At 42.0% G+C, this 19,318-nt stretch overlaps 1 protein-coding gene across 9 annotated transcripts in view; it reads right to left on the reverse strand.

The window, feature by feature from the left end:
• Nucleotides 1-17,903, reverse strand: part of LOC311110703 (pleckstrin homology domain-containing family A member 1-like) — a 29,812-nt gene extending 11,909 nt beyond the window's left edge. For 6 of the 9 annotated variants that reach the window (XM_084153249.1, XM_084153246.1, XM_084153252.1 and 3 more), the window contains exons 1-4: nucleotides 9,150-14,447; nucleotides 5,661-9,022; nucleotides 3,034-3,090; nucleotides 2,850-2,895 (exon numbers count right to left, since the gene is read on the reverse strand). In XM_084153249.1, coding sequence (XP_084009375.1) covers nucleotides 2,850-2,895; nucleotides 3,034-3,090; nucleotides 5,661-5,801 — 244 coding nt within the window. In that variant the 5' untranslated portion in view covers nucleotides 5,802-9,022; nucleotides 9,150-14,447. Of the gene's footprint in view, nucleotides 1-2,849; nucleotides 2,896-3,033; nucleotides 3,091-3,332; nucleotides 3,354-5,660; nucleotides 9,023-9,149; nucleotides 14,448-17,827 lie in introns of those variants that run through there. The other 3 variants (XM_084153247.1, XM_084153248.1, XM_084153254.1) reach the window with 3 other exon arrangements.
• Between the last annotated feature and the right edge of the window lie 1,415 nt (nucleotides 17,904-19,318).

Consider the following 19,318-nt stretch of genomic DNA (forward strand, 5'->3'; position numbering starts at 1 on the left):
AAGGCTATTACAAATTACACACACCAAACACAGAGGTTTTAGGTCAAAGCCTGATTAGCTCTGAACCAGTGATTCTGGCATGGAGAGTGCTCCTGTCGCCATCTTTCTTTGTCTCTTAATTATTTCATCCCTCCCTTCCTTTACTTTACTTTCCTGCTCTCCCTTTCAGATCATTGGGTTAAATTACATTATAGCCTGGGTGGTGGTGCAGCAAATAGCTTTAAGCACTAGAACTTTGTGACAATGGCCATAATTCTTCTAAGTTTCTATATGTGCGTGTGCATGTGTATGTGTGTGTTGCTTGCACAAGTGACCACAGGGGCAAAACAGACTCGCGCTAGCTAGACAAACTTGTACATGCCATAGGTTGTCATTCCATCTGGTAGTGCCTGTCTTGACCGCATCAAATCGATGTAAAGAAGCTAGATAAGATAAACAGCTATGTTAGCCAACTAGCTAGCTCGCTACCTAGGCTAATTGAGGGTATTGTGCTGCGCTTCCCGTCCTTGTCTACAACAATTCCATTCAAATTAAACAGCCTACCTGATGGTTCCTCGTTGTAGCCTACTCCTTCTTATATAACTCATTTAATTCCGTAATTTGTATTCCTTCTTGCATTAATTAGAGAGCTATAAAAACAAATAAAGAGAGTCGCACACTATGTATAAACTCCCAGTAATTTATTGGGTAAGAAACCTGAAGAAGTCACAGTGATGCCGAAACGTTGGTGGTTTCTTACCCAATCAATTACTGGGAGTTTATACATAGAGTGTGCGACTCTCTTTATTTGTTTTTATAGCTTACAGTTTATTCTCCGTTGGTCAGCACCTCTACGTTCTCTGGGTGTGCGCCAGCTCATGCTTTTTATTAGACTATTAATTAGAGATCTACCACGTTGCTTGCTACACAGAGCCACTGACAGTAGACAGCGTCACTTTTATTGGCCGACAATAACAACAAACGTGTGAAACCGGTGTAGGCTACTCTGGTAGGCTTATGTCTTTTTATGGGGCGCATGTCATAAAAACTACATTCTAAAGTTTGTTTTATTGAATTAAGAATTTCAAATGTCATGGTATATCATTGTGTGTAGCAATGTCACATAGATCATTTAATTTAGACAAAGCCTTTTCATTGTTAAAATAGGCCTTTGAGGTTTTTTTCTTCAGAAATTAATACTCTTGCAAGTATTCGAATACCAACGTCAGTTCGGATATTCGAATAACCATGTCCATCCCTAAGTGCCACTTGTTCTGACCACACAAAAACCACAGTGATGGAAACTGAAAGCAGATGGATCCTGACCATTGATTGAACATTAATGGTGTGGAATGAATGAGTGACTCAATGAGTGGGAGATGATCAGTAAGAGGCAGGCATGCCATGGGCATTTTGTTAAACATACTGAGACAATGAGATCATGGAAAAAATAAAGATGAAGCTATAAATGAATCCAAAAGTGACAGCAGTGAAACCAGAAGAAACCAAAATCGTATTATCTAACGGGAGTGTATGCCACGTTAGCACGTACAATTTACCCCACTATAAACTGTATCACAGTCTGGCTGAAGGGGTGTGTAGACCAAGAGTGGTGGGGGCTTTCAAAGGAAGTGAATAATAAGCTGGGAGGGGGATATCTAAGATCTGACTCACAGCTGCGATCACACACAAAACATGTGTGTTGAGTCACACAGCTGGGCAGCAGCATCAGAGCCACACACACATGGACATGAATCATTGCTTGCCACTCTGATCCTTGTTTTACTGTAAGCCCATCTGGAAGTATGACAGCCTTTCCCAAATGGCTTTTCCTGAAAACACCAATTAAGAGCTACTTTTAAAGACATGGGAGTTAGGAAGGGGTGCAATGGTAATAAATGTGGAAATCAACTAAACATGGCATGCAAACAGTGGTTTAAAAATACCCCAGAATGGGTTCCGATTTGGATGCCAGCATCCTGTCAAAACCCCAACACACACGGTGTGGTGATGATGGGGGCAGACCTGTCACACACTAGTGTTTCCTGCTATTGAGGGCAAAGGGGGGAATGTTGACACACACACAGCTAAGCCCAAAAAGAGATTGTATTTGAAAATAATAATTTCATACCTTTTATTACATTGAGACATGATCACATAGGCCTATGTCTGTTTTTTGTTTGCGGGAGTACTTGGGAACAGATTTCCTAAATTTAACTAATTTCTGGCTGAATTCCTGGTGATTTTCCTGTCTTTTTTAACCAACAACTACGCCTGTTGCTGACCCCTGATGTACAGTATCCTGATCAGCTGCTACCCTGCATGTCTCTGTTGGCCAAACAGCTGAAGCTATGCAGGGTTGTCCATAGCATGGAGACAAGCCACGGGAAAAGCAAGCTGAGGTGATAGAGGTAAGAGAAGGGCAAGAAGGATGCATTCCTCCCTCAGGTTCAAGTCAATCTAAACACCCCAGCCTTGTGTACATGGTGGCATCTGTCAGGGCAGACCTTGAACTGAGAAATTCTGGCTCTTTGAGATGTCACTGTCATGTCAATCCTGAAAAAAAGCTGGATTTATTGCTGGACAGAAACATGGACTCACCTACCCCCATATTATTTAGTCATTTAGCCAATTCAGCTCATGCAACTGGGAAAAATAGCCCATGTCCATATAAATAATGGAACTTTTGGTGTCCACTAACATTCTAAATCTAGAAACTACGTTTGCCGAACTCTGTATATCTATAGCTGTGGTTCAGAATTAGTTTATAAATACTGAAGGTCTTGAAAAGTGGAGCCAAGTTACAACCATTTCCATATTAATTGAGCAGAGGAACTGAGAGGAAAGAGAATAGTTGTCCTCAATCTTACCGAAGCAAAACTCTGCCTTTGGTCTCTGCTTAGTGGCATCGCTGACCTACGAGGCAAGACAAGTACAAAAACCACAGTTAATGATCACTCACAGTGAATGTACTTAATATCCCTTTTTCAACAAGCACCTACCAAGACGCAGTATAAAATCAATTATATGTAAATTCTTCAGCAAATCTCTTACCTTGGAGATGTAGGTGAGTTTGAGTGAGCCAACACAGTCCGCACTGATGGGCAGGTTCTACAAGGGGAAAATGTGGGTGATGAACTATTAGATATCATTGAATATTGTCCATTGTTGCAAACCATGACCTTATAATATGCGGGGTGTTCTCATATTATGTATTTGGGGTATTCTAAAGAAGAAACACTTGGTGGTTGGGGGGGGGGGGGGGGGGGACTTCAACTGATAATGAGAACAACAGTGGTTTTAGGTTTGAGTAAAAACATAGTGGTCAGACCTTACACATCCGCATCTGTCACCTGAGGGTTGTCCATGTACCACACCAGTAACTAGGGATGGGTGCGAGTACTCGAGTAATCAATTCAAGGTTCCTATTCCATTGTTAATAATCTAATACAAGTACAACATTTTTTAGCAGGTTCAATTTATAAGCACTAACAGAATTTTTAACTCTAAGATGTGTTTCTTGTTTGTGGAGTGTCAGTGCAATGGAAATATGCATATGCATCCACCCACGGTGCTCAAATTGACAGAAATCACATTTAGATTATGGTTATTCATCTTAACAGAACATGCAATTCGAGGATGCAACTGCGTGCGTCCTTCTTTCCGAATTCCATTGCGCACTTTGAAGATGTTAGAATAACTGCCACATTTACTTTTCCTCAGCCAACAAGACAAGTAATGAACAGCAAAATCTCTAGCCTATGTCAATCCCCCATAGTAGAAAAGTGTACCTTGTCAAGCTGTGCAAGAAATAAATAACTTATTCCAAACAGACTCTGGGACAGTTGTGGGACGATAGATCCCATATTCATACAAGCAGTAGGCCTAGGCTACATCAAAAACAAACTTTAAAAAGCAATGAGGCTGATGCAACAGATCAGCACGTTTTGCTGAAAATGTTGATCAACTTATTTCTTCACGTTATAAGCACAGCAATGAGCACAAGGCAGTAGACTATGTGTGAATGTTCCTTCCATAATGCAATTAGCAGGAAAACACTGTTGTCAAAAGCACACTGCACATATAAGCGGTTTCATGTGACAGAGATGAAAATATCTGTTAGAAATGTAGAAAGAGGGGAGATCTAAAGACGCAACAACTAGCATGGGTTGCTAATATGACTAGGATTGAGAGAAATAGGCTACTGGTTTCAATGGCATGTGGAAGGAAATCTTTATAAAATAATTGCCTCTATATTTCTATGGTCGGTTTTACGTTGAAGTAAGGTAAGACAAGTCTCATAAAATGAAGTAAAACGTTCAGGTTTCAGACAATTAAGTATATTTTTTCAAAATGCATACTGCCTCCAGCTCAATGCAAAGTGGTGTGTGATGCGCTGAATGCTGCCTAACGTTGCCTATATGCACTTCAATGGCAAATGGGAAGCGCGCTTCAATTAGCCTACCAATTGAGAAAAAAAAATAGTAGCTCTTTCTAAATCGTGGCCATCAAAACTGTTTTTAACACGCAATTGCATTTAGAATTGTTACGCAATGATCGGGCTTTTAAAAGTGAGTTTCACTCCAGCAGCAACAAATGAGCTGTTTGAGAAGCTGTAGCAGCAGCTTTCTCGCTGTCTGCAATTTTCCGCTCATTGACTCTATCTGTATGCTGTGGGCGTGTGATAAACATAATGACTAACGAAAATACACACGTGCCAATTTAATTCCATGAAATTATGCAAATTAACCTATAGACAGATAAGCATGACCGGTCAAATGTATTTCCATCGACTGGTATTTCCATCAATGAATAGGCTAAAAAACATTATTTTGCAATGGGATTTTTTTCCTTCTAGCGGACAATTGGCCGGCGGCAGTTTTATTTATTGGTTATAATTTTTATTACCGGCTAATGGAAACCCTGGTACAAACACTGTCTGAGGACATGTCTCATTACCGTAACACTTTTTCAAGTTCCTGTAAAAATGCCAATCAGTTTTTAAATAAAGTTTTATTCACCCATGATGTATCATCTAGAGCAGCGTTTCCAAACTCGGTCCTGGGGACCCCAAGGGGTGCACATTTAGGTTTCTGCCCTAGCACTACACAGCTGATTCAACTAGTCAAAGCTTGATGATTAGTTGAATCATCTGTGTAGTGCTTGGGCAAAAACCAAACTGTGCACCCCTTGGGGTCCCGAGGACTGAGTTTGGGAAACGCTGATCTAGAGGAGTAGTAGAAGTTATTTTATTCGCTTTTATGCCTTCAGAATTAGGTTCTTATTCTCAAACACCCCCTTTACCCCACTTGGCCTTCTCATTACCGAAATGGCAAAAAAGCTAAAGTTGGGGAATGTAATGTTATAATAATGGTTTTATTTTATTTGGTTTTATGTTTAACTCAGGCCTTTTCATTACGGGAGCAATGTAAAAAAATATTTTAAATTGATTTGTTTATTACTTTTTTTGACTGCTGCAGGAAATGATAATTTTGTGGAAATTGTGGTCAAATGCATAATATCTGATCAAAAAACATAATAATTATGAAATAGATAAGTACATATGCTAATCTCAGTGATCCAAGAGGACATTGTGAAAAATGACACGAGAATTATTTTGTAAAATGTCAGTTTTGTGAGAATGACCAAGCTAATGCTAGCCATCAGTCCTACTGTGTTACCTGAGGGTTGTCCATGTACCACACCAGGCTGCCCGGCTGGGTGTCTAGGATGAAGTAGCGGCGCAGGAACTTCCCACTGCTCTCGTTTTCCTCGATGTCCAGGAAGCCACAGATCCGGTTCTGCCGATCCACGTAAGGCATCTCCAATCCGGCACATTCCCTGGCCCAGGGGCCGGGACAGAGGAGGAGGGGAAGGGGATAGATGGAGGACAGCCTGGAGGGAGGAGAGAGGGGGTAATGAAGAGTTGCAGTGTAGTGTTAGAAAGCCTTTCCTGTCTCTCTGCTACCTGGTACTCGCTACACTCGGGATTGTTTGACAAACTTCAACCCTGCCTCCTTTATCCCTTTCCATCTGATCAGTTTCCCTCTGTCACCCACTCTACCATCCCCCTCTCCCTCCTTTTTTCTCCTCCCTCGCTCTTCATTCACATCTGGTAAGCCTCTGCCATTTTCCCAAGCCTTTCTTTCTTTTGCCTCCACAAACTCAGAGCTGAGAATTATTAGCCCTACTTAAGTTATTCATTCATTTCACAGAAGTTAACCCGACTCAGAACACGGTTTAATTTACAGTACAGACCTAGAGCTCAGTCATCAACACAACAACCAGATACTCTGAGGAGCTGGGGTGAGCAATATTTAACCCAAAGACCAAGCAGCCAGCAAATTAACTCACTGACATCTCCTGGTGGTTAAAATTGTAATACGGATTTCAGCTCGCCAACTCAAAGACTAGTGAAAGATTAAGACATGCAGTTCAATGTAAAACTTGTGTGGGGGCGTAATACTGTATACATTGCTGTAGCATGGTGAAGCTGTCATAATTTCTGACTGAAGGAATTGGAGTTATTAACAGACCTTTGAGTCCACGACAAAGGACCCTCTTTCTCTCCCTACCTTTGCCTCAGATAAAGAGGCCGGGACATTATGAGCATTGTGTGGGAGGATAGGGGTAAAGCTGGGACAAAAGGCCTGCTTGTTGTGCAAAGGGGTGACGACATCAGGGCTAGCCCCCGCATCCACTGGAGTCATTCCGTAGACACAGACGCTTGACGGAACACTGTCAGGGCTGATCCTAAACATTGATTTGAAAGAGTGTATGAAGGCGAGTTTCAGACTAGCCAGAAGATGTTTCTTGGTCAGTGGCTGGTGCATGTGTACGTACACACACTTACACAAGAGTCCCATAAGATTCTCATGGGGAGATTTCAATAGTATTGCAACATGTGAGGCCTATAACTCCAACTGACACTGACTGTCAGGCAACATAGAGAGTAGGCTTTCCATGTGTGAGGAGAGAGTGCTCAAAAACAGACAGAGAATAGGAGGGCAAGCGACAGACTACAGAAACACCAGGTTAGAAAGGTCAAACAAGAGAAGGTCAGAAGGGGGGGGTGAAGCGGACCATGGACTCTGGGCTTGGTCCCAACTCAAACATCAGTGTCCACATTCACTCCTCGTATAATGTGAGAGAACGGCTTTGTCCACCACTGGCAACCAACGGCTGGGCAAAAAAACAGCACAAAAGGAGAGGGGTAGAGAGGGAGGGAGATAAGAGGGAGAGATCATTGGGGAAGTGAGACAGCAGAATGACAGAAACAGTAAGGGAGTGAAGTGGATGGAGGGGGCTTGTGATGAAGAACAATGGCTACCTACTGTGTCATCGTGACTAAGGGAGGGTGAAAATTAACTTTGTGCGACTATCATCTAAACATTCTACACTAGTTAGAGTAGGTCAAATTAGATTCTGCTTTGAGTTTGTTAAGATTGCAGCAGATAGGCCTTGCCTAATATTTATTAAGAGTAAAAATTGTTGTCCCAGGCACCTACTCTACGTTCTAGCATAATTCCAGAGATTAAAAATCTAAGGACAGGGGCAGAGCAATCAGTGAGGATAGACTAGGTAAAAATGTCATAACTTTGATACCGATCTAAAACAACGCATAAATATGTGATGCTTTAGGCTAGAAACAAGCGGTAAAATGCCAGAGGAAGACGCGACTGATGCACATGGGAATATCTTTGGTTCTCTGAGCTACAACCTTCTAAAGTCAAGGAGTCAGAGAAATTGGACTTTGCTTGGGAAGTAATCTTACAATGTTTGACTCTGTCGCTATCAATTGATCTAGGCCTATTCATTTTCTATGAAAAAACAATATGTATAATTAAATTGATGGTTCATATAAATTATCATAATAACACATATTTGGTAAGATTTGGAGAAAATCGGGTCTAGAATTATTATTACAGTTTTTTTTTTAATCGCTTAAGCACAATTTTGAAAACAGGGCCCGGTTTTTCAAACCCCTTCACACAATTAGCACAACACCTCAGATAATTTGCAAAATGGAACACTTTTGTCAAAACTATACAATGTCTTATAAAAACCTTATTTTGTTGTCATAACATAAACCCAACCATCATATGGTCGGATTCTGTTTGAATCAGTTAAACACTCCTGTGCTCAACCTAAAACACTTTTAGCATTTACATAGAGAAAGTGTAAAAATAAATTCACCAACACACCAATTGTGCAGACTAATGAAAATATGTATTTATTTTTCCATGTACTCAAGTCAGTCAATACTGAACATTTCAACAAAACATTTTCCAGTTTTCATACAGTATTACTGAACGTACCATTGTACTGTAAGCTTACAGTAATACTGTAACAAATTACATATCCAGTTCAGTACCGAATAAAAAAAGATAAAATAACCTAAACATCTCTCCGCCTAGCTGGATCTGGCCACAGGGCCTCGTCAACATCACAGGCTATATTTTAATTTGCAAGGCAACGTGGGAAGAATCTTTTGGAGTGACGAATCCACCCTTGTATGGATGCTGCTTTAATTTGATCACATGCTTCCACCATAGCTTGAATGAGGGCCATCTGGACATAGGGCCGGAGATCATAAACCTTCCATCGCCATGCTGAGAAGAACTCCTCGATGGGGTTTAGGAAGGGGGAGTATGGTGGAAGGTATTGAACTGTAAATTGTGGGTGTTGATGAAACCTGTTTTGGACCAGAGCAGAACGATGGAAAGCTACATTGTCCCAGACGACAATGTATTGCATCTGGTCCCTTTTGTTTGCTGCTGTGATAATATTGTGTAATCTGTCTAAAAATGTAAGAATGAGGTCAGTGTTGTAAGGACCCAAATTGGCATAAAGGTGGAGGACCCCATTCTGTGTAATGGCAGCACAAAGGGTAATGTTACCCCCACGTTGCCCTGGTACATTGACAATAGCCCTGTGGCCAATGATGTTTCTTCCCCTTCTTCTCACTGTTGTCAGGTTAAATCCAGCCTCATCAATGTATATAAACTCATGCGGGACTTCCTCCGCATCCATTTGCAAAACTCTGAAATACAGCAAAAGATCACATTGTGTAGATCAATGTACTGTAGGTCTGCTATACAGTAAAATTACATGTACAGTAAAAAGGTTGTGTGCAGTACACAATACTACAGTCAGTGAACAAAACGTACCACCACATATTCACGCCGCAGGCCTTTCTCCCTGTCTGAATTTCTTTCAAATGGCACTTTATACAGTTGATTCATCAGAACTTTATGTTTTAAGGATACAGGCTATTGTTGACAGAGAGACCTGTTGGACATTATTGAACATTTGGTGATCATTGACAATATGGGCTTGAATTTCTCTAAGTCTGATTGCATTATTAGCCAAAACTAGGTTTATGATCTCTCTCTTGCTCCTGTGTGAATATGGGGCCCCTCCCTCCTTGGTGTTCTCGATGTTCAATCCTATGTTGGCCAAACAAAATACATGTAGCTTACTGTAAAATGATACAGGAATAGATACCAAAACTGTTGATATAGTACATGCAGTAAGCTATGGATTTTCTGTTGACAGAAGATACGTTTCTCACCTGTGCTCTTGACGAAATGTCTGAACTATTGATGCCACCGTGTACCTGCTTAGGTTGGCTGTACTCTCAGTCCAGCCTCCCTCAGTGTTAGTCCGTGGTTTATTACATGGTCCACAATTGTAGCACGAATTTCGTTACACAGATTTGGTTGTCTTCTTCTTTGTGCATGTCCTACCCCTCCTCCAGGTCTTCCTCTCCCTCTTCCTCTTCCTCTGACACCGTCCATTTTTTTAAAAAGACAGGTGAACTTACCTGTTGCCTTTTTATAGTGCTTAAACCTGATTGGTGTGTCTACAATTAAGCACCAGAGGGTGTGCACACCTGGTGGCTGTGTTTAACCAATTGGTTCATGGGTGTGTCCATTTGAAAGCCTTTGCTTTGAAATTACAAGGAAATGACATCATGATACATTTCTGTGTCAAATGCTTACAAGTGTGTTTAGTGTTTTGCAAATCACTGTGTGTAGTAATGTTTTGCAAAAAGTGTGAAGCTGACAATGTGCTTACAGTTGTGCAAATCTAGGCCGGTGTTTTGCACCTTGAGTGTAACGTTTTGCTAATTGTGGGAAAGTTTTAATGTTAGTGTGTAAGCAATTGAAAAAAAAACTGTAAATACCTAAAAGATGTCACAAGTCTTGTTAAATTATGTAAACTTGCAGGAAATGAGCTTCAAAACAAAATGTACCCATTACAAAATCTGTACTGTTAGTCCCTCTATTTCCTTTGTTAATATGAATTACTTTGACCTACATTGCGTTTGTTTTAAAGATGAGTATTGAATTGCATGGCCCCTAAAGGCACATTTAAAAGTGTCCCATACAATAAGGGGATCTGCTCTACCTATATGGTCGGGAAAAAGTCTGTTATAAATTATTCTGCTTAAAAACAAGTTGTCATCCAATAGGCTTTGATTAAATGTCCAATATTCTCACCCACCTGGAAATTCTGTAAGAGTAATGTATATGCCAATTCTTTGATGGTCAGACCGCATTGTCCCCCATCAACACTTTTTAAACTTTTGGTGCCAGAAAGCATGATATATACAGGGTATACAGAAGATAACCCTAATTGGTAAAATACCAAGTCCATATTATGGCAAGAACAGCTCAAATAAGCAAAGAGAAACAACAGTCCATCATTACTTTAATACATGAAGGTCAGTCAATACGGAACATTTCAAGAACATTGAAAGTTTCTTCAAGTGCAGTCGCAAAAACCATCAAGAGCTATGATGAAACTGGCTCTCATGAGGACCGCCACAGGAATGGAAGACCCAGAGTTACCTCTGCTGCAGAGGATAAGTTCATTTTAGTTACCAGCCTCAGAAATTGCAGCCCAAATAAAAGCTTCACAGAGTTCAAGTCACAGACACATCTCAACATCAACTGTTCAGAGGGGACTGCATGAATCAGGCCTTCATGGTTGAATTGCTGCAAAGAAACCACTACTAAAGGACACCAATAAGAAGACGAGCAATGGACATTAAACCGGTGGAAATGTGTCCTTTGGTCTGGAGTCCAAATTTGAGATTTTTGGTTCCAACCACTGTGTCTTTGTGAGACGCGGTGTGGGTGAACGGTTGATCTCCGCAAGTTTATTTACCACCGTAAAGCATGGAGGAGGTGGTGTTATGGTGTGGGGGTGCTTTGCTTGTGACACTGTCTGTGATTTATTTAGAATTCACACTTACCCAGCATCGCTACCACAGCATTCAGCAGTGATTCGCCATCCCATCTGGTTTGGGCTTAGTGGGACTATCATTTGTTTTTCAACAGGACAATGACCCAACACACCTCCAGGCTGTGTAAGGGCTATTTTACCAAGAAGGAGAGTGATGGAGTGCTGCATCAGATGACCTGGCCTCCACAATGCGGACCGCAGAGTGAACGAAAAGCAGCCAACAAGTGCTCAGCATATGTGGGAAGTCATTCAAGACTGTTGGAAAAGCATTCCAGGTGAAGCTGGTTGAGAGAATGCCAAGAGTGTGCAAAGCTGGCATCAAGACAAAGGGTGGCTATTTGAAGAATCTCAAATATATTTTGATTTGTTTAACACTTTTTTGGTTACTACATGATTCCATGTGTTATTTCATAGTTTTGATGTCTTCACTATTATTTTACAGTGTAGAAAATAGTAAAAAATAAAGAAAAACCCTTGAATGAGTAGGTGTTCTAAATCTTTGACCGGTAGTGTATATTAAAAAATCTTGCAAATCTTTATTTATTTCCCTAATTAACGAATATTATGCGTAATAAATGTGGGCAGTTCATAAGAAGGATTGTTACCTATAACCAGGATTGGCATTACAAAAACTACATTTTTGGCACGCAATTATTATTTTGGCAAACAATTGTGATTCATCCTGTATTGTTCCTAACATCATTACCCCATTGCAACAGATGTGGGATACATACAAACACACTCACCACCCTTCCCCCACAAACAACCACAAGCTCAGATGTTCAACAGTTGTTCCATCCCCGAGCCCAACTCAAGAGAAGACTTGATGTGCGAATGCATATACTGTTGTAGCGGTTTGAGAAGGCATGCAAAATTGAGCAATAATCAGGAGATTTGATTAAACAATGTCAAGTCCTAGCTGATGGTCAACGGAGTTACCTCTTCATACGATCAAGACAATTCGTATTGCATGCTTCAGATTTCAAGTGCACTCAAAAACAGGAGGCGTTCTAGTGAATGCTCAAAGATTGCAAGGAACAAGGGATGGAGTGGGGGTAGATAGCCCGTCTTTTCTACTACACTTCAAGGACAGGGTACTGCCAAATAAAGTAACCATAGGATATTAGTTATTAAATGAGGGCTTATGTACCGAAGCCTTTAAGATGTTATAACTGCCAGAGGTTTGGGCATGTGGCAGCAGCCTGTAAAGAGAAAAAGAGGTGTGCCAGGTGTGGAGTGGAGCATGAGTATGGGAAGTGTGGGGATGGCATACAACCAAAGTGCTGCAGCTGTGGGGGTGCTCATGGAGTGGCATATGGTGGGTGTGAGGCAATGAAAGAGGCAGTAGAGGTGCAACAAGTGAGAGTGGAGAGAAGGGTGTCATATGCTGAGGCAGTGAGGGTGGTCCACATCCAGGGAGATCCAGGTTCAAGGGAGAGATGGGTAGGAGCATCTATACTGAACAAAAATATAAAATGCAACATGTAATGTGTTGGTCCCATGTTTAATGAGCTGAAATAAAAGATCCCAGAAACGTTCCATTCTCTAAAATGTTGTGCACAGATTTGTTTACATCCCTGTTAGTGTGGCCCTCTGTAGCTCAACTGGTAGAGCACAGCGCTTGTAACGCCAAGGTAGTGGGTTCGATCCCCGGGACCACCCATACACAAAAATGTATGCACGCATGACTGTAAGTCGCTTTGGATAAAAGCGTCTGCTAAATGGCATATTATTTTTATTTTTTTATTTTTATAGTGACCATTTCTCATTTGCCAAGATAATCCATCCACCTGACAGGTGTGGCATATCAAGAAGCTGATTAAAAAGCATGATCATTACATAGGCCACTCTAACACCACGTCTCAAGTTGAGGGAGTGTGCAACTGGCATGCTGACTGCAGGAATGTCCACCAGAGCTGTAGCCAGATAATTGAATGTTCATTTCTCTACCATAAGCCGCATCCAACCTAATTTTGTCGTGCCATTCATCAGCCGCCATCACCTCATGTTTCAGCACGGATCTGTACACAATTCCTGGAAGCTGATAATGTCCCAGTTCTTCCATGGCCTGCATACTCACCAGACATGTCAACCATTGAGCATGTTTGGGATGCTCTGGATCTACGTGTACGACAGCGTGTTCCAGTTCCCGCCAATATCCAGCAACTTCGCACAGCCATTGATGAGGAGTGGGACAACATTCCACAGGCCTCAATCAACAGCCTGATCAACTCAGCCTGATCAACTATGCGAAGGAGATGTGTCGCACTGCATGAGGCAAATGGTCACACCAGATATGGACTGGTTTTTTGATCCACGCCCCTACCTTTTCTTTTAAAGGTATCTGTGACCAACAGATGCATATCTGTATTCCCAGTCATGTGAAATCCATAGATTAGGGCCTAATTAATTTATTTCAATTGACTGATTTCGTTATATGAACTGAAACTCTGTAAAATCTTTGAAATTGTTGCATTTATATTTTTGTTCTGTGTAGATCGGGGTTTACGGGGCAGGTGGGTGGAGGCATGATATACATAGACAAGAGAAAGCTGGTGACGTTCATAGCAGGGAGCTATCAATAGTAGAGCGCCACATTCAAAAGCAAGGACTTCCTTACAGGATGCTAGGCTGAGAGGTGTGCTAGTGGTAGTGTACTACTATAATCAGATAGAGAGGGTGGAGGGCCAGGAGAGAAGTAAGGTAATGTGGTGTGGGGATTGTAATGCCCACAACACACTCTGGGGGGTAGGAACAGAAATCAAAGATCTGGTGTGCCTGAATGATGGCCGAGTGACCAGGATGGAAGTAGCCACAGGGAATGCGTCTGCCTTGGACCTCAGTCTGGTATCTAGTGCGATGGCAGGAATCTGTGAGTGGGAGGTATGGGAGGAGTCGACAGTAGGGAGTGATCATTACCCCATAGTATGTACAGTGGGCCGGAGAGAGGAAGAGGTGTCAGTGGATGGAGTAGGCAGGTGGGTGTTTGGAAGGGCAAAGTGGGATCAGTTTCAGCTGAGTGAGCAGGTGATGGCTCGGGTGGATATGAGAGGGGATGTGGATAGTATGAATAACTGGGTGAGAACATCATTAGTGGGGGCAGCTACTGAGGCTATACCTAAGAGTTCAGGGAGGAGAAGGAGGAAAGCAGTCCCATGGTGGGCAGAGGAGTGTGGGGCATCAGTGAACAGTAGGAACAGGGCATTTAGAGTACTGAAAAGGTCACTTAACTTCCAGCATCCGATTCAGTATAAGCAGGCCCAGGCCCTGGTGAGGAGAACTATCCATCAGGCAAAGAGGTCATGTTGGCGTCAGTTCTGTGACACCATTGGAAGGGCCACACCTGTGGGGGATGATCAAGAGGATGAGTGGTGTAAGAAGGGAGTGGGATTATCCAGTGTTGATGAGTAGGGAGGATATGGCAGTAACAGATGAGAAGGCAGAGATAATGGCCAAAACGTTTGTCCAATGCATACCTTAGCTAATCTGTCAGAGGAGGGGAAGAGGGGGAGAGATAGAATGAGAAAGGAGTACCCTGGAGGATATTAGGGAGGATGTAAATGATGCGTTGAATGCACCATTTACCATGGCAGAGATTAAGAGGGCAATAGGCAAGGCTGGGTTAACTTCACCTGGGGGAAAATTAGGTGTGCTATGTCATGTTAACCCATCTTTGTGATGAGGCACTGGATAAGGTATTGGGGTTGTACAACAGAGAGTGGGAGGAGGGGAAACTACCAGGCAGCTGGAAAGAGGCGGTAGTGGTACCAATCCGGAAGCCAGGGAAGGACCCAACTAGGCCAACAAGCTATCGGCCAATAGCTTTAACATCACATTTATGTAAGATTATGGAACGTATGATTACAGAGAGGCTAATTTACTTCCTGGAGAGCAGAGGGCTAGTACCGCCACATCAGAGTGGGTTTAGGAAGCTGCTGTCTCCTAAGCTTTGGGTGGATGGGTAATACCCAGGCGAGGGAGATGGGACTGCATGGAAGGGAGTTTAGCCCCATGGTAGCTATTCCTGTGAACCCACCATGGCTACTCCCGCCTCCAGTAGTTGATCTAGAAGTATTGGAGAGACTACGGAAAATAGGGAGGGTGTTGATCCATCTGATTTGTTTAATAGACGTCTGGATACTGTATATCAGGACTTTGTGGCCACTTGCACAAAAGATCCAAGGACAGGACGTACTGGGTCAGCATTTGTAGTGCAGGAATGTGAGGTGGCAGTCAGGAAATGTATTACAGATCACCTGGCTGTATATACGGTGAAGCTGATGGGTGTACTGTTGGCCTTGCAGTGGGTGGAGGAAGTCAAGCCAGACAGTAGTTATTTGCTCTGACTCATGTGCAGTGTTGATGAGTCTGCAGTCCTTTAGCTCACGTAGCAGACAAGGCCTGCTGTATGAGGTGCTACAAACCCATGGCAGGGTTAGACAGATAGGTATGCAGACAAGATTTTCTTGGGTCCCAGCCCATGTGGGTGTGGAGGGGAACGAGGCAGCTGGTGTACTGGCTAAACAAGCACTTAGTAGTGGGGATGTTGATGTTGTAGTTTCAATGAGCAAGGCAGAGGCAAAAAGCCTGATATGGACTGTGGTGGTGCAGAGACGGCAGGAGCAGTGGAATAGGGACACTAAGGGCAGGCATCTATTCCAAGTACAGAGGAAAGTCAGGGAGGGGAGGACGACAGGAAGGGACAGAAGAGAGTAGGCTATTTTTACAAGACTAAGGGTGGGACATAGCCGGTTGAATAAGACTTTAAATGTTATAGGAAAACATACAACAGGAAAGTGTGTTTATTGCCAGGAAACAGAGACAGTGGAGCATGTACTGTGTGGGCAGTATGAGAGGGAAATAGAGGCTAAGATCCAGTATGAGGGAGATGGGTTTACAGGACATTTGTTTATTAAGTGATAATGCCCTCGAAGCCGGTGTTTGAGGATATATTGGCACGGGTGTTGTTAGGCCCGAGACAAAGTCGAGGGCTGGCAAACCGTGCCAATATATCCTCCAAACACCGGCTTCGAGGGCATTATGACTTTTATACAACGGTTACCAACATATTCAAATAATGATTGACATATGTTCATTAAAAACGTTATTTTGATGAATTAATTCATACTATTTCATCCTTCCACAAGATATAGTCCCGACACAAATCTCGACACAATCGGTTCGGTTGCTAGAGAGGTGACCCAGTCGTTCGTTCTAAATGTTCCATTGCCAGCCGCAACGTTCTTATCCCATGCTCGCTAGCCAACTACGGCTAACTTACAGTCACGTCAAAAAGTGCAGCCAGCATAACAGCAAAGAAGCTGCATTTGCATAAGCTGTTTTCTAGTGACATATTTGGTTACATCCATAACAATGAGCTAATGAGGCACAATTTCACCTGGCATAGAAAATGTGCTCACTTGACAGGACACTGTTGTTCAGAGGAGCTAGCCAATAACACAGCTAACACAATCACTTCAAACTGAAGCTGGAAAGACTGCAAACTAGTTGCAGTTTTACCTTTTTTCAATTGACATTTATATATATATATATATATCCATAAAAATGATGCCAGCTGATTCATCATTTAGTCTGTCTCATCCCAACATGTTCATTACTATGGGACAGCTGGAGATTGAATTTGAATATTGAAACAATGTTGCAAATGTCAGAGAGACAGACAGCAAGGTTTATACAAATCTCCGATGTTGAAAACTAAATGTTAGTCTAAAAGAAATGTGAGATAATGTCTAGATTATTTTTATAGTGGAGATCAAGTTTATAAAGTGCCTGGCTGGGCTGATGAGACAGTGGGTTGAGCAGTCAGATGGAACAGAGTAAATAAGCATTTTAACATCATAGATTTAGCAAGTGGTAACTTGTGGAATAGACACCAGCTGGAATGCGGTTTTAACCAATCAGCATTCAGGATTAGACCCACCACTTGTATAAATGTAAATACTGAGTAGAACGTCATTAGATACAGTTTCAAATATTTTGTTATATTTTTTAAGAGAAATGGGGCTGGCAGGTTGGATTTAGTATCTCCCCGTCTCTGGCCCACACTCCAGTACATTAGGTGGCGGTAATGCACCATAACGTTGGATGCCAACCACCAATAAACCCCACCGAAGAAGTAGTAGTAGTTTTGTTAAACAAACGTAAGTATTTGCTGCTTATATTTAGGAACTAGATGGCTAGTTAGCCCTAGATTGACAGCTAAAAACAACACACCTCATGTAGTGGTAGTTCTACTTTGCAAACTACAACAAACCAAGTTTGCAAAGAATGCAGCGGACTGACTTTTTTCTCCTTCACTAACGTAGTTAGTTAACGTTACTAGCCTGGCACAGAATGAGCTCTGACAGCTAGATCTAGTTAGCTAATTTACATAGCTAACGTTACTCATTCAGAGACGCTAACTGCTACGGATAAGAAGAGGTAAACGTTAGCTAACAACATATGGGACGTTCAAAACGCACTTCAAATGTTAGCCAGCTTCACGTCGAGGCTTTTACTATAGCTAGCTACCAATACTTCAGTCTCGAATAAATTGTACATGTATATTTGGCGGCTTGCAACCAATGCAACTTACTCAATTCGTCTTCACGCAGGAGCTCATTGATTCAGTGTCTATCCTCGTGCTGGGGTTGGTTGAGTTCCCTCCCTGTGTAACAGACGTAGCTAGCATACTAAACTTAGGCTGCTACTGCGTGTTAAACATGGATTTTATACCCCATCTAGCGGCCAAAATCAGAAAAGCTTTTATTTTTTTGCAAAGCGAAACACTTTATATCAATGGTCAAACCTTCAGCATAATTTCCCGCTAAACGACGCTCGCAGCTCCTTTGACAAACTTGCCTGACCTAATTATCGTCACACCAACTCAGTGGCGTGTATTCATGGATGGCCCAAAAAAATTACCAAGAAAAATAACATAAAATAATGTATCTTTCATATCAAACAGTTCAGTCAATATAACTATTTGTTTAGCACTTTTGAAATGTACAGCGACAGAATTCAGAACATGTGCCGTTCTTACAGTATTCTCCCTGTACACCATGTCAGAACCGTAGGATAAATAAAGGGGGCATATGAGCAGGCAATGAAAGCTCTTACAATATTCGATGATTACATTTCTCTAAAACAGGTTATAGGCTACATGTGCACCACCAAGTCAGAACAGTAGGCGAAATTAAGACTGGAAAATAAACACAATTATTAGGGTGAGGCACATGGGCTACTAACAGCTTACTACACAACATACACTTAGTATTACTTTCCTAGCTACAGTATATATATATCCCTGGCATATCACATTTATGCAGCAGCATAAAATACATTTGTTGTGCTGTGCTCACTTGAACAGGAAGGTGGCGCGGCGGTCCTTTGTCTGTAAATTTTGTCATTAAAGTCTGGTGTTCTCTTGATTTATGGTGCTTTCAAGACAACTGGGAACTCTGAAAAAAACAAGCTCGAATCATGATGACGTCATTGATCTTCAGGTCATAGCTCTAGAAAGAGGCCCGAGTTCCAGATTTACAATTCCGAATTGGGTGACTGTTCAAAACATATTTTCCCAGTCGGAGCTCGTTTTTTCCCCGAGTTCCCAAGTTGTCTTGAACTCACTGAAGTCAAGTTTTCGCAGTTCCGAGTCAACAGTTGTTTTGAGCGCTGCACCAATCATGCTTCATTGACAGCATGGCCAATGTTGAATGTTTATCATTTTAAACTTGATTTGTTAACACACAGCCACTCCACTGAATAGCAGGCTAGTGATTGCTTTGCAATGCTTGCAGTTAGCCACTGATTCCTTCCAAACCACTCATTGTTGAATTTGCGATTTCCTACTTGTTGTGTAATGTTTATGTCCAATGGCCGATGAGCACCGATACGTTTTATCTATAATTTCTCTTCATTATTTCTCTTCATATGACAAGGATTATAAAGGATTTGCCAGTAGATTGTCGACTTGATTCGTGATGATGACTGCTAGTTAAGATTTTGAAAGTATGATGTTGACATGATCAGTCCAATCAAAGCTACTGTAGATGTAACGTGATTTGACATTATTTTATCTGTGGCC

This window comes from Coregonus lavaretus (genome assembly GCF_964263955.1).
Source record: "Coregonus lavaretus genome assembly, chromosome: 36".
NCBI lineage: Eukaryota > Metazoa > Chordata > Actinopteri > Salmoniformes > Salmonidae > Coregonus > Coregonus lavaretus.